The 16159-nt window shown below is 36.9% G+C and overlaps 1 protein-coding gene across 1 annotated transcript; it reads left to right on the top strand.

Annotated features, from left to right (window-relative positions):
* Positions 1 to 7836: 7836 nt before the first annotated feature.
* On the top strand, positions 7837 to 15289 carry LOC147550137 (aquaporin PIP2-5-like). The gene is made up of 4 exons (XM_086665752.1): positions 7837 to 8309; positions 14277 to 14572; positions 14661 to 14798; positions 14919 to 15289. Exons 1-4 carry the CDS (start codon positions 8027 to 8029, stop codon positions 15060 to 15062), a joined length of 861 nt encoding a protein of 286 aa, XP_086521878.1. The 5' UTR covers positions 7837 to 8026; the 3' UTR covers positions 15063 to 15289.
* The last annotated feature ends 870 nt before the right edge of the window (positions 15290 to 16159 follow it).

The following is a 16159-nucleotide window of genomic DNA, read 5'->3' as shown; positions in this document are numbered from 1 at the left end:
CTACCTGTTAATGAGGTTGTGTTCACTAGATACGAATGGAGTTATTTATTTTAAAAATGCGCGCGTGTATGTTTTGAGCCTAAACCTTAACCAACTCATTTACTAAAAGTTTTAAATGATCTTTAAAAACCTAAAATTTTGTTTTCAATTGTATGATCCAAGTGGGAGAATGTAAACATGGGCTATGTTCATGCAAGGCCCATTCGCCAATTTTCATGAACAAAGCCCATTAGTATGTCCCATACAATAAGACCATGTATACACTTGTTGGACTAAAGGTTTGTTGGGCTCATAAAACTCATTCATATATTGAATCTCTGGACACTAACTATGTGTTGACAACAAGGCCCATCTAGCTATAAGCATGAGGTGTGTTGTCTTGTCTTGTCTTGTGTCTTGACACTTAATGGTCTAGTTGTTTGACACATAAGGGACACTTGTCTTGTGTCTTGACACCTAATGGTCTTGTGGTTTGACACATAAGGGACACTTGTCTTGTTTCATGACACCTAATGACACCTAATGGACTTGTTGCTTGACACATAAGGGGACACATGACACCCATGTAGTAACTTGTACAAACTATATGATGGATTAGAGACTTGTATAAATAGAGATGGAGAATAAGATGGAAAGCTATGCACTTGCTCATTAGTTCAAGCTAGTCTCTCCATCACAAGTGCTTGAAGAATAGAAGAGAAAAGAGTATACAAGTTCATCTTCTAGTAAGTAGAGAATTAAGAAGTTAAGCTTATTGAAGTAAGGAGCTTATATTGGTTATAAGGAGCTTATATTGGTTCTATTAAGAAGTTATTTTAATCTCTACAATGGAGAAAGGTATGTAATTATTTCATGTTGATAATTACCATATGTTCATATTTCCATATTGATTTTGTGACAAACATGAGTCCCTAGATTCTTGTGTGTTCATGAGAATTTTTGAATTGCTAACTTGTCTCATGAACACTACTTATAGAATTTATAACAGTTTGGTCCTTTTCATGGCAACTTGAATTTCAGTAGCCCCGATGCCTTTGGAGAATTTGGTCTGGTATTTTTCTAGGACTCCAACCGGAACAAAATGCCATGAGTAGGAGCTGAAATTGAGAAGATATAGGTAAAGTGGTGTGGGATCTAGGAAATTTCCTCTTCTGGTGGGTGAGTGAGATTGTAACATCCCACATTGCCTATAATTTGAGCTTTGTGACTATAACGTGAAGTAGAATGTGGTTTGCTTTATTACGACAGGAGGCATTTACATCTCAAGGATGAGAAGTAGTTTGATTATTCATTATCTTGGATCTTGATTCTGATAAGATGACTGCTCCCCTTCTCCGGACGAGAGAAATCAATTCGCCATATAAGGAGAGCCCCCTTAGAGGCGAAAAGGACTTCTTTTTTCGTGAAACCAATTCTTTTCTTATTGCATACTATCTACTGCCTTTATTAAGGACTGACCACTCCATCAACTTGATGTGAAAAATGCTTTCTTGCAAGACGATTTAGATAAGGAGGTCTTATAACCATTCCTTAGGGCTTCTCACTAAAGGCGATACTCGTGGCTGTCGTCTTCAAATATTACTTTATGGCCTCAAACATGTCTCCTGACAGTGGTTCAAAATTTTTTCATCAGGTCTGAAAGTTGAGGATTTCTCGCAGTCTTCCTTTGACTACTCCCTCTTCACTTATTTTCATGGCTCCTTAGCCATTTATAGTTTGGTTTACGTTGATGACATTGTTGTTCCTCTGGTTATGGTTTGAGTTCACTTTAACTCTGTCTAGTCTTGATTAAGCCAGAGTCTGGGTTGAAGTAGGGAACTTCCTTTCTCTAAGTTATAGAGAGATAAACGATAAGCGAATATCGACTTTATCAATAATTCCTTCTTTCAGATTATCTGAGATAAATAAAAGATAATGGAGTCGAGGCGAGAATAAATTCTCTTTCCTTAAGACATTTTAGACCCCCGTAACAGTACCAAACGTTTGTTGGATCTTATAAACACTCGGATAATATGAGCTCGTGAGGCAAATAGATCTTATAAACACTCGGGTACTTCTCTCTTCCTTTTCTACATATACTAGAATACTTTCCAATTAGAAACTGTTTGTTAGAACGTTTCTAGATATACTAGAGTACTTCCCAAATCAGAAACTGTTTGTTAGAAGAGAAGAGAAGAAGAGAATGATTTTCGATCTTCTAGATGCTTTAAGATTATCACTTCACTCAAAAAACTTATTTCTTCCTTTTTCTAGATATACTAGAATTACTTCCCAATTAGATATTTTAGACACACCAGAATGCTAATTGTTAGAAGAGAAGAGAAGAAGAGAATGAATTGATGTGAATTGGAATGGTTTTCGATGATTTATATAGGAATTGAATGGGTATATAATGTCTTTTGGGGTCAAAGGACATAATTGTTCGGAATATAGGGACTAAACTTGAAGTCTGAATCAAGTTTAGAGTCGGTTAAGATATGGGACGTTGGATTGGGCTCAAATACTCGGGTGGAACGCCCACCGTAGGATGGAGCAAGATGCAGCCCGAATTTCTCCCAACAGATCAAGAAAGTAACCGTTAGATGAGGATCTGGACTTATTGAAGGAGTTGAAGGAGATGTCCTTCGACCAAGGTGGCAATGCGACAAATTTGTCGGCTAGGACAATTGATGAAGAAGATCATCAAGTCCGGTTGATTTAGGCAAAGATAGTACAAAAAGCCCAAAAACGGGGTTTTGAGCCTAAACCGATTCGGGCACTTTTAGGGCTCGGATTGGGCTGATTTTTGGAGGGACGTTTCCTTATGTTATGAACATTAAATCTGCCAATTTTAGCTGGGTTTGGACGTCATCTCCTTAGGGAATTGAGAAAATATCAACTAGTTTCTATTTTCGATAATTTCCCTAAATCTTATTCTAAAGGGTGTTTTAGGAAACATAAAAGGAGGTGGATTCTTATTAGGATTCTATATAAACACTCTTAGGGCAGAGAATAAGATGTGGAATTTCTCTCTAAGCTTTCTTACTTTACCACATCAAGTAGAGAGGAGAAAGTGAGTTAATTCCCATTACTATCTATCTAGTCAAAGAAGAAAGGTGTTCTTCTTCCAACCACCATTGGTGTGCTAGCTAACAACAACGTGGGAGATCAAGTTGATTGCTCGTGTCCCAAGTAGAGGAGCTACGTTTGAAGCTCGTGATCTTCTCAAAAGTAATTAGAAAGGTTCGAGGGAAAAACTAGCGAATAAGGTATTCATCTTTTAGTTTTGCTTAGTATTATTATGGGCTTATGCATGTGATCCTGGGAATACTTATCACGAACTGTGACCGACGCGGAGGTGACGCGACCCGTTGGATCTTGCGGATCCAACGCTTCTGGTTGCGTCCCACCGTTGTCCCGAACCATAGGACGCGCTGCCGTCAGATGTCGCTTCAGAAACTCGGGTAGAACGCGAGCCGTCTAGATCTGGACGTGCTCGCTTCGCCCAGATAGTCCCCAATCTAACTTTGTTTGTTTTGACATTTCAGTCCCTATTTCAACCGATCTTCGTCCAGACTTTAAACTTGAATTTCTCATTCATCCGGAATCGGATTTGAGTGATTCTTGGCTCTAAATTGAAGAGTTCGACAAGACGAAATTGGTGCATTCCATTTCTGAGTTTGACGAGTCGGGTCGAGTCAAAATCGGCTCTCATTCCTACAGACATCACTAGAAATGATGACTCTTCTGCCGCTTTAAAATCTCATCTCGAACGTCGTTTCTCACTTAAAAATTTAGGTCACTTATAATGTTTTTTGCGTATTGAATTATCTCGCTCCTTAAAAGGTATATTTTTCTGCCAAGAAAAATAAATGGATATCATTAAAGAATATCTTTGCCAATTCATGCAATCTCTGCGTTCCTCTCATATGGACGATGCCCTTCGGGTCTTTCATTAATTGAAAGGATCCATTGAACATGGTATACTTTTATGCAATCTCCGCTCTCTTGGAAACTAAGAAACTGACCGTACCCCACTCGTTCGTTGAGGTCAAATACCGTGCATTGGCTATTTTAACGGCAGACCTCTAGTTGCTTTAGTATGTCTTTCGAGATCTTCATATCTCTTTTCGGAGACCATTCGTGGGCAACTGGGATAACATGGCCACCCTTCACATTGCGGCCAACCCTGTTTTTCACGAATGTACGAAACATATCGAATTAGATTGCCACTTCTTCTATGAAAAGTTACATCATACAAATCACGCATCTCAGATCTGTTGATTAAATTGCCGACATTTTTACCAATCCTCTTGGATTTGACCAATTTACATTGTTTAGCTTCCAATTTGGCCTTGTGTCATATCTCTCCACCCTCCAATTACGGAGGGAGGTTATTAGACGAATGAGGGTGCCCCTAGGGCACCACCACCCCAAACCGGTCAGGCTGAGGGCCAACTCTCCATCAAGATCCAATGGCTGAAGATAACGTGCGATCCAACAAATATTATTCAATGTAATTTTTTATTTAGTTTTTATTCTTTTGTAATCTATCATTAGTGGAAACTACTTATGTTCCAATTATTTTTGTGTCTCCTAAAACTTCACACACTTCTAACCAGTGGCGTATCCAGAATTTAGTTTCAGGGAGGTCTCAAAACTACTATGTCAATTCCAACAATTACAACCGTACAAACTTAAGAATAAGACATTTTTGTAAAATAAGTAGCCACTAATATTTGATACTAAGGGATTCAAAAATTTAATATTTCAGATAGATTTCATACTTTTATATTTCATAGTTGACCTCTACGAGTTTCCATTCCTTAGAAGGTTTTCTAAAATTATATTATTATCAATCTTCATAGATATAAATTGTATACAAACACATTATTACTGAGTCATTGACTTTATGAAATAGTCTTTGGCCGCATCTAGTTTAGCTTAAAATCAACAAAAAGACCGGCTTTAGCTAATACTAAAGTGTTTATTAATTTGGTTTTTTTTGGCTAAAAAAATTAACTGCAAGTTCAACTTCATTTTCATCCGCAATACGTAATATCTTTATAATACATAACTTGAATGTTTCTAATACGAAGGACTAATTTCTTTTTTATTGTCTATTTTCGCTAATGTAGCAAAAGGTGAAGAAATTAGAAACTAAGCTTATTGCAGAAGTAAGTTATGCCACAAATTTGATTCTTAATTAAACTTTCTATATCAGCATGTGTTTTTAATCTTATCTAATTTAATATTTTAGTAATTTTTAGCTAAAAGCACTTTCAATTATTTTTTATCAATTGCATTTCATTAGTTTGTGTGCCTAAAATCAATTCAAAGAGAGTGTTGACGGATATTATGTTTGGGCCGCGGCTTTGGGGCATAAAGAATAATCTCCGGAGAATAAATTTTCTAGGGAATTCATGTTTTTCTGTACATTCTCGAGGAAATATTATTTTTTAACCCAAAAATTAACTTGATCAAACATTGCCCCCTAATCTTCATCCTCTCCATCACCATTACCACCACAACTTTTCACTACAACCATTTTGACTACCATTTCCTCCTCTTCTCTCTCATTTCTTCTCCTCTCTCACTTACTGTTACCCTCTCTCTCTCGGTATCTCCCTCTATTGATCTCCCTATCTATGTCTCTCGATCTCTCATTGTTTCTCTCTCAATCTTTCATTGTCTCTTGATCGATCTCTCATTGTTCTTTTTTCTCCCACTCTCACATAAAGACACTGTTCCGTCAAAGGGATACAGACACTGTTCCGGCGAAGGGAAGTGTTCCCTTCGTCAGAACCAGACCTCGAGGAGGGTTTTTGACATTTCGTGGATACAAAACGTTTTGTAATGACCATTTCATGGCTGCAAAACGTTTCGTGGCTATAAAACGTTTCGTGGCCACGAACTTTGTGATCTCCACAGAGAGATCTATACATACTGCAAGAGAGAAAGAGAAAGAACAAGATAGAGGCTGCGAGAAAGAGAGATAGAGGCTGCGACAGAAAAAAAAAAAAAGAAAAATTAATCTACAAAGAGATATGTCTACAACGAGAGGGATGAGAGTGATCTATAATGAAAGAGAGAAAGATCTAGGGGTGAGAACGACAAAGAGAAAGTCAATGAGAGTGAAAGAGATGGTGAGAGAGAGAGAGAGAGAGAGGACGAGAGGGAGAGAGAGAGAGAGGACGAGAGAGAGAGAAGATGAAGATTAGGGATCAATGTTTGATGAAGTTAATTTTTGGATTAAAAGAAGAATATACCCTCTAAATTAATTTTTATTGACTAAGTTTTTATTCCCCAGAGAATTTTCTTTATTCCTCAAAACTGTGGCCTTACGTTTGTTATAAGTTCCAAAAAAAGTTAAAATTTTTTTAGAAGGTTAGACTTGACTACAATGACAAGGTAGCAAATAGTTAACCAATTGAGCCATCAACAAGAGTTGATAATAATAGGAACGCCCCTTTACATATACTATTTGAGTATTTGCTTTTTTTTTCTTTTTCAAGAATTTAATATTATACAATATTTTTAGAGGTTGAGGGGGGTCTATAGACCCCCCCTAGTCCCATAATAAATCTGCCATTGCTTCTAACAGTTTATGAAAACATTTTCACGTTCCCAAACTAACTTTTATTTTTTATTTTTTATTTTGTTCTTAACATAAGTCAAGCTGCTATTCATTTTTGTGCTGCCAAACGACTCCTTACTTATCCTTCCAAACAAGCAGATTGATATCAGAATGCTCCACTGCAATTGAGTTTGTCAAACAATCCCATTTTGGTTTAGACCACTTAATCTGACTCGGAAGTTGACTAGTCATGCGCGACTTCACCTCTTCTTCATTTGTGAAATTTTTGAAGTGATTGGAAGCGTCATTGATGAATTGACAACTGACATACCCTGCCGACCAGGGACGGAACCAGAACTTTTGTTGAGAGGGGGCCGAACCATTCTAATCATAAACTAGTTCGAAAATTTTATATGGCACTTTCGTTCAAAATTATACATAAAAATAACAATTAAGTCATAAAAATTTCGTAGATTTAGTCCTGCATTTAACGTTTGTTTATGTTGTGGATGAATTTGTAACTTCATTTTGGTTTAATTAAAGGTTTTTTCTCAAAAAAAAAAAAAGCAGGCTAACATTTTTCGATGCCCCTTTTGGACCGTCATTAGTAATTCGATTGCTTTCACTAGCAATTTAATTCGTTATACCTACTTACGAGAATTTTTTTGACCGTAGATTAATGTCTACTTACAAAAACATATAAAATTATTCAGTAATTTGAAACTTATAAGAGAGGGAAACATAGAGAGGGAGAGAGATAGAGAGATCCAATCAATTAGTCATTAAGATATTAAAATAATACAGATTGGTTTGGAATTTAGGGTGATGAAAAGTTCAGAAATAATTTTTCTTTTGGTAAGAATTCAGATGGAAGATTTAGAAGTAGATATTTTTTTTTGTTAAGGATTTAGGAATAGGTTAGAAACTTGATTAATTATGGTGATGTGTCTGATGACAAGGTCAAGTATTTTAGACATTATAGATTGTTTAGATCCTTGGATCGGACTGGTTATGATAGGTTTACATTGAATTTGGTTGGTTAAGGGGGCCCACTTAGTTTTAAGGTAAAAAATTCAAAAGTTCATTAAGGCCATAGGTGGCAATTATAAAGGGCCAGGGGGGCCATGGCCCCTCCTGGCCCTAACATGGATACGTCCCTGCTGCCGACTAATTTCTTCGAATAATTAATTGTTTCTAGCTTTCCAACTGCTCCATAATAAATATTCCGTCCTCGTAATAGAGCTATAACAACATAGAATGGACAGTTACTTGTAATAGATAGCTAAAGAGGACGAAACGTGTGGACCAAAAAAAAAAACGAAGTATAAGGAAGGGACAATGATATAAAGAGAGAGGCTTGGACAATTTTAGTTCATCAATATCTCTCTTGAAGATTTGAACTTTGAGACTCCACCCATATATACCAACCGCTCTAAATAAATCACCGAAACGCCTACACATACATTTAACATGGGAAATGAAATTGAAGAAACTGAACCGAAAGAGGACTACACTGAACCACCAACGGTGCCACTTTTAGCCAAGGATGAAGAAAACACATGGTCATTTTGTAGGGCTATAATAGCAGAATTTGTTGCTACACTTTTGTTCCTTTACATTACAGTATCTACTATCACTGGTTACAAGAGTCGATCTGCATATGAGGAATGTGGTGGTGTTGGACTTCTTGGTATTGCTTGGGCTTCTGGTGGCATGATTTTCGTCCTTGTTTACTGCACCACCGGGATTTCTGGTATGTGTGTTATTGTTATTATGATGTTGTTAATGTTGTTTGCGGCATACCGGTTCAAATAGTTAACCCAGCGAATCACTAGTGAAAAAGATTTTACTTTGACTTTATTAGTAAATCAACGGAAAACACTTCTTTTCCGAGTTAACGAAGATAGACTAAGGAAGAAAACAATTCAATACCTTTCGTATTTCACCCATTAGTGTCCCTTATCCTAAACAAATGATTCGTAATCGAATCTCACTATCGATTTAAGATTGGAAAGAGGAACTGTATTTCTTCTGTACTTTCTAACTTATTACTTTAACGCCAATACACATCTTGACTCAAAACTCAGAATGTCTCTGATTTTGGAAATCAAATGAAAGAAAAAATGAAATATCGGATGATTAGAAAAAGAATATTTTAGTCGACGTGAGAATAATTCTCTTTTTCTAAGACATTTTATGTTGAACTATGGTGTCACCTAGTGTTCTAAGCGGAATCTCAGACGTCTAATACTAGTTTTCAGGATCACATGCAAGAACTAAAGATGAACTAGAACAGAAAGAGAGTTACCTGAATCGCTTTTCCTTGAACTAAATTCGATGCCTGTATCTCGAAGATGAGAGCTCCAAATTGCAGATCTTTACTTGAGACACCCGATCAAGTGACTTGATCTCCCATCGTTAGAGTCAGCTAAGACCCTATCAGGAGGTTGAGATGAAGAACTCTTCTTCTTTGACTAGATACATAGGTTGGGAGTATTTTCTCCAAAATCTTTCTCTACTTGAAGGTTGTAGAGATATATTTTCTTTAGAGAAAATTCCACTCTTTTTCTGTTCAATAATGGTCCTTATAAAGAGAACCCTAAAGTTAGAATGATATTCCAATTAGAATTTAAGAATGAACCCAAAAAAAATAAGACTCGGAGTCCTACTCTGAGTGGGATTCGAAGATAGAAGTTCTTTCTATCTGGGATTCCTCTTTGATGTGGCCGGCCAGGGCATCCCCTTGGTGGGTTTGGCCTGACTGACCCATTACTCCAGTCAGCCATCACATGACTGACCCCTTTAGCTTGATTTGGGCTCCCCTTCGGACCCGGTTCTTCCTATCTTTATCTGGATCCTATCCGAACTTTTTGGGCCTATTGAGTTGGATCTAGTCCAACCTTTTGTCTTGTTCCTCTAGTCAACCCTCTTCGATCAAGCCACCACTCTTTGGTATAACCCACTGTAGGGACCAGTCGATGTTAGCTGCGAATCGCTGAAGTGATCCGCTGATCGTAGTTGGTTTTTAGCTAAGCATTACGACTCCTAATTCGACTGGACTAGATCATCTTCTACCAGTGGCGAAGCCAGAAATTTTTATGAGTGGGGGCACCTTTTTGTTATAGCTAATGAAAGAATTTCATAGTACGCGATTAAGCTAGAACCGGAAAGCAAATTCGACATGATATTCTATAGTAATTTTGATGCATAACAAGCAATCTCAAAATTTCTCATCAATATGGTTCAAGGATCTTCCCCCAACTGGATTCCCAAAAGATATTGAAATAAAAAACAAAGGAGGGGATGAAAAGATATTGGTGAAGATTAAGAAGAAACGATGGTAGATGATGAAGAGGAAGTGATCGTAATGGAAGAAAAGATGAAGAAAAAGTTTTCTTTCTATTAACATATTTACTATGACAAAAAAAATGTAAAAGACAATTTTGAAGTCCAAAATACCGATCACGAAAAAATCACACAAAATCAATATTAAAGGGGTTGTTTAAAATACTCATCATCTCTTGGATGCCATTTTATTTAGTTGGTGAATTTGAGTAGGTCAAAATTGAGTTATCTCAATTAATTAGAACCAACTTTAAGCGGAACATGCCCTTCATAATATATTTTTAATGAACAATTTCAACTAATCTAAGTAGTAGGCATTCTAGATAAAAATGTGTTGGTAGAAATTTTAGAAAAAAAATGTGGTTTGCATGGTTTTCGATCCCTTGACCTTTGCAATGAAACTCCACTGCTTCACCACTTAAGCTAAGAAAGGATCATATTTTGTAACGGAAATACACATATATAATATAGTAGCACATGAAGTATAACATAGGCGAGTCACATTAGGGTCGTGGGGGCCTGCGCCCCCACGGGCCCCTATGTGGGCTCGCCCCTGTCTTCTACATAAAGTCATCATAATCTTATTCGGTAAATTGAGTGCATTGTCATCTTGGTCGAAGGAAACTCCTTCAAAAGGAAATCTACTTCAGACCTAAAGGACATATCCTTCAGTTTACACCCCTGTAACAGCACCAGCAGTTTGAGTGTATGCCTCCAGGATACAATGACTATTCCTTTTAGGGTTGTGATGGTGCTTCACAGTTCTGAAAGCGGGAAAGTCTTCGTAAGCAATATGAACTCTTTGAATTCTTTGGACTTGACCTTTGCAACTTTTGACTTGGTTTCTAGATAACTTCTAACTCGGTTTTGGTTTAAGATAAGTCCTGACTTTGGTTTGTCATCTAGGCACAATCTGATGTTTCGCAGTCCAAATCTTCGATTCAATAAAATGCTCTGGTTTCTAGATTCTAAACATTCTAGAATGTTCTCGATTACGTATTGAAGATATTAGAATGATTCGATTTCATGCTCCCGATTTCCATGTGCTGAACCAAGGCTTATTTTCCAAACACACGTAGAATGCTTGATATATTCAGAAGAGAATGAGAAATCACATTCCCAATAAGGTGCTATTCTAGGCACAGTCGAATGCTCCAAGTTCTTTCCATAGAGTTGATATTCTTCACACAAGAATATAGAGCTTTAGTTGATAAAAGCACATGAAAAATGGAATAGAATTTGGAGTTGTATTGGGTTCGATTTATAGGAAACGAGTAGGTGGCTGCAAAGGGATGTGTATGTTGGCAATTTGTTACTGTTGTCACAAGATACGTGACGTTTCAAGTATAGTAAGTGCCAGCACGAGTTAAAGCCGTTAGTCTAGAGAATAGGAGGGAACACCATTCGTTAGATTTAAAGGCCCTCTCGAAAAGGTCCAGAAAGGACAAGCATCTTGGCCATCAGATCGAGAATTAAAGGGCGAAGAAAACGCAATCCATAGGATCGCGCTCATGCCCCAAAGTATCCGGAAACTATAACAAGAGAGCGTTCAAATTATTTCTTTTGACTATGATCTCAGCCGTCATATCCTGGCGTTAAGTTTGTGCACAAAAGACCCTCGCGTAGCTTTTCCGTTTACGTTTTTAGCTTCTATTTTAACGAACGTTGTCAAAAAACTTCAAACTTAAATATGTCATTCACCCGGAATCAGATTTAAGTGATTCTTGATTCTAAACTTAATAGCTTGATGAGATGAATCTAACGTCTCACTCTAGTTTTGATGTTGGCAAGTCGATCGAGATAAATTCGACTCCAGTTCAAACAGTTATATCAAAGTAGCATTCTATAGTGATTCCAATTAGATCCCTACTTTTATCATAAAGTGAATATTTATAACAGATCAGATTGAATTATGAAAAATAATACATGTAGATGTTTAGTTTCCAAAACTCAATGGCATAGACAAATCCTTAACAAAAAAAATGGCAGTAGACAAATATCCACAGACTAAACTCCCTTATATACAAGGAGATTAGACTAGATGAATTTTTTAACTCATGATTAGCCAATTTGTTTTGAGTTTAATTTATCAAACTTAGAGCATCTCCAATCGGACACTCAAATTCTAACACTTAGAGTGTCACATGATTTTTAGAGTTTTTGTTAAAACACCTTCTCTAATTGGACACTTTGTTAGACACACTATTATGTGGTGGATGCATTTATTATAGAGAGTTTCAATAGAGACACTCTAAAATTAGAGTGTCTTGTTGAGTTTTCTAGTGTCACCAACTCACACTATAAAACTTTAAACCAATAGAAATTCATTTTTTTAAAACTATTTTTCCATATTGAATTTAAGAATGACATGTATTAAGTAGAGATATTTTAGAAATCTCAATTGGAGACTAAAAAACTTTGAGTTTCTCTATATTTCCACTTAGGAAAGAGAATCTTCATTGACACTTGGGTCTTTAAAAATTTTTCTTAGAGTGTCCCACGGAGATGTTTTTAGTCTCATCTAGGGGTGGGAATCGGGCGGGTATGGGCACCCGCGGGTAATTCTGAGTCGGGCTCGGGCGGGTCGGGTAAGTTTCTCCTCTGCCCACTCGGGTTCTCGGGCGGATTCGGGCGGGCTTTTCTGAAATCTCCTATGATCAAAGCCCGCCCAAGCCCACTAAAGCATCGGGCAAGTCGGGCTTCGGGCAAATCGGGCATCGGGTTTCTTTATCTGATATTTTTCTACCAGATCAGGAAACTCTAGAAATTTGATATTGTTCAAATAAGCTTCTCTAAACAAATTGATACCAAATCTTTACAAAACTTATAAAGCAAGAATAAAAGAAATACTCAGATTCCGTAACATAAGAAATCAACAACTTATATAGATCTATATATGCAAACATGAGACTTGGTTGTCTTCCACTTTTTTTTCTTGTCTTTGTATGTTCCATTAGTTCTTCATTGTTCTTCCTTCACATCAAAATAATCTTAAAATTTGACCATTACATAGAGATGGAAGATGATCCCAATAACTTATTTAATAGAGAAGAAGGTTGGCACAAGAAGGTCTAGTAAATAAGAGAGAAACGACTAGAGAGACAACGTAGATTCTTTTTCTCTCTTTATGCTACCGAATTTTTCAGATTCAATGTGGTAAACTATTAGGGTTGCTTCAATGTGTAGTTTATATATCTTGGGAGAAACCTTAAATCTAGTTTGGGCTTTATAGTGAAGTATAATCGACACTCAAAGTGATTGGCATCTATAGGCACCCGTCGGGTGAGCATATCGGGCTCGGGTATGGGCGGGGTGGCGGGCATAGCTTTTCACCCGAGCCCGCCCACGAAAAATCATCGGGTTGGGCGGGTAGTACCCATCTTCGGGCGCGGGCGTCCATGGACATTGTCGGGCGCAGGTAAACGTGACGGGTATCGGGCTTTCGGGTAGAATTCCCACCCCTAGTCTCATCTACTTAGACTTTGGTTTCATCTAATTATCCAAGGTAGTGACATGTCCATATCTTTCACGGAAGATGGAATTCTAGTGTACCTAAAAATATTTATGTTGTCAACACTTGGTTGCCCAAGTGGTTTAAAGTGTTGACATAAACTCCAAAAGTCCCTGGAAGTCCCGAGTTCAATCCCGAGAGGAAGTGGGATCTTTGGGTTATTGAATTTGGGATTATCAGGGTATAAATAATGTAGTTGAGCTTTAAGCTATAGTTTAGTTGAGTTTTAGGCATGTTCTTGTTAAAATTCGTCAGTAATCGCGCTTATCACATGTTTGATGTATCAACGCCATTGTGATGACTATCGTATATCGGTATATCGTAGTCAATTTCCTAAAATAGAAAAAAGTATAGTTCTTTTGATCTTTAAACAGAAGGAGACCAGCCAAATGATGATCCTTTACAACAATAAAGATGTGAAAATTAAGTGCAAGAATCTGGCAAAATTAGTGATTTTTCTACAAACAAATTCTAAAGAGGATTCAAGTGTAAATTGGAAACTTTTCATCAAAAAGAAAGTGTAAATTGGAAACTTAACAATTATAATTATTATTTGATATAGGTTCATCATTACACGGTATGAATACACAATGAGTACTATTGCATCATGAATTGAATTAGTATAATGGCTCTTATCTGAAAGACATATTGGACTCTAAAAATCATGTAATAACCTTTAGGGTCTTTCTATGAGGCACGAGTGTCCATTTATTCATAAATCTACCTTCTTTATGTTCAAAATTAATAACTAATTGTTTTCACTTCCATGAGAATCGAACTGGGATGACCTTGACCAGGTGGCGTATAAGCCACATCTCTTAACAAGAAAGAATGGTTAAGTGACATTTTTGCTAACTTGCCTAGGAGGACATATTAACCCAGCAGTGACTCTTGGGTTGTTTTTGGCTAAGAAGGTGTCATCGAAAAGGGCAGGATGGTACATAGTGGCTCAGTATTTAGGAGCAATTTGTGGTGTTAGATTAGTGAAATCCATCCAGAAGGCACACTACGTTGGATATGGTGGTGGGGTCAATGAAGTTGCCCTTGGATACCACAAGTTGATAGGATTAGCGGCTGAGATCATCGGAACTTTTGTTCTTGTTCACACAGTCTTCTCTGCCATCGACCCTACAAGAACCGCACGAGACTCCCATGTACCTGTAAGTACCCTATCACAAATAACCCTCATAACTAAAATCCATGACCAATTAATTAGATAACTAATAGTTAATTAAGGATGATAATTAGGTTTTGTCACCACTTCCAATCGGGTTTGCTGTGTTCATGGTTCACTTGGCTACCATCCCCATTACTGGTACCGGTATTAACCCGGCTAGGAGTTTCGGAGCTGCTGTTATCTACCACAAAGTCCGAGAGGGAAATCAGGTATTTATTCAGTGGGGTTAAGTAATTTTGAATATTCCAGAATCAATTTTGTTAATTACCTATCAAATCTATATTAGCAAATACTGATTAAAGGGTAATTTGGTAAATTGGGTGGTGCAGTGGATCTTCTGGTTTGGACCTTTCGTTGGGGCAGCAATTGCAGCTAAGTACCACACGTTAGTCGAAAGTGGTTCCTTTAGGTCCATCTGGTCCTTAGACGTGTTCCAAATTTTAATTGATGTTCTTGGAAGAGCTTATGGATAGAGACATTTGTTGACATTTATAGATTAAATATTTGTCCATAAGCTATGTATTTATAGACGCAACATCCGTAGACAAAATGTCTTGTAGACATTTCAAGACATATCCATATACAAATGTCTCGTTGATTTCAAGATATTGAGTCCACAAACAAAATTTGTAGTGGATATTGATAATCATTATATACGTAGTATTTAAATATCTATGGGTATTGATAGACAATTGTTAAATATTATTGTTATTATTATTATTATTATTATTATTATTATTATTATTATTATTATTATTATTATTATTATTATCATTATGTGAAATGACATATAATCGAAAAAATGGCGATCAAGTTGTGGTTTAGTACGTGATAGAGTTGTAGAATGTATGAAATTTGTTCTTCGATCTAGTGGGTGGGTGAGATCATAACATCCCACATTGCATATAATTTGTGAGTTTTGTGACAAGAATGTGAAGTAGAACATGTGCTCTGCTTTCTTATCGGAGGAATGCATATATAGCTCAAGGATGATAAGTAGTTTGAATATTCATTCTTGCCAAAAAGGTGTGGATACGTAGCTGACTTCGAAGCGTGCGGTCAGGGTCGGTCCTGAGTTTTCGGTGGTTCAAAGTACGAACTAAATTTTTGTGGCCTCATCAACATTCTTGATTAAAAAACGTCATGTTAATGTCATCTAACATAATTAACCTAACCTAATTCTCAGCAGATTAATAGACAAAGCAGAACATGAAGGGATATATAACGGGCTAAAAGTTAACAGGTACGCCCCTCCTATTAGTCATCTGATGTTTGCGGATGACCTATTTTTCTTTGGGCAGGCAACAAAAGATAATATCATGCAGCTGAAGAAAATACTAGAGAGTTATTCAGAATATTCTGGAAAATTGATAAATTACCATAAATCAGCAATCCATTTTAGCCGAAATACTCCTGTAGACAAGAAGAATCAGATCATGTCAATTGTAGAAGTTACAGAAATGTTAGACTCAGATAAGTATTTGGGACATTTTTTGCTGAAGTCGAAACACTTGTGTTGCTCTTACGACTTTATTATCCAGAAAGTATCGAACAAACAGTCAAGATGGAA

This window comes from Eschscholzia californica, unplaced genomic scaffold (genome assembly GCF_041429995.1).
Source record: "Eschscholzia californica isolate CP2 unplaced genomic scaffold, dmEscCali1.0.p SCAF_3, whole genome shotgun sequence".
NCBI classification, from domain to species: Eukaryota; Viridiplantae; Streptophyta; class Magnoliopsida; order Ranunculales; family Papaveraceae; genus Eschscholzia; species Eschscholzia californica.
Note: the sequence above shows the minus strand (reverse complement) of the source record. Positions and strands in the feature narration are given on the sequence as shown.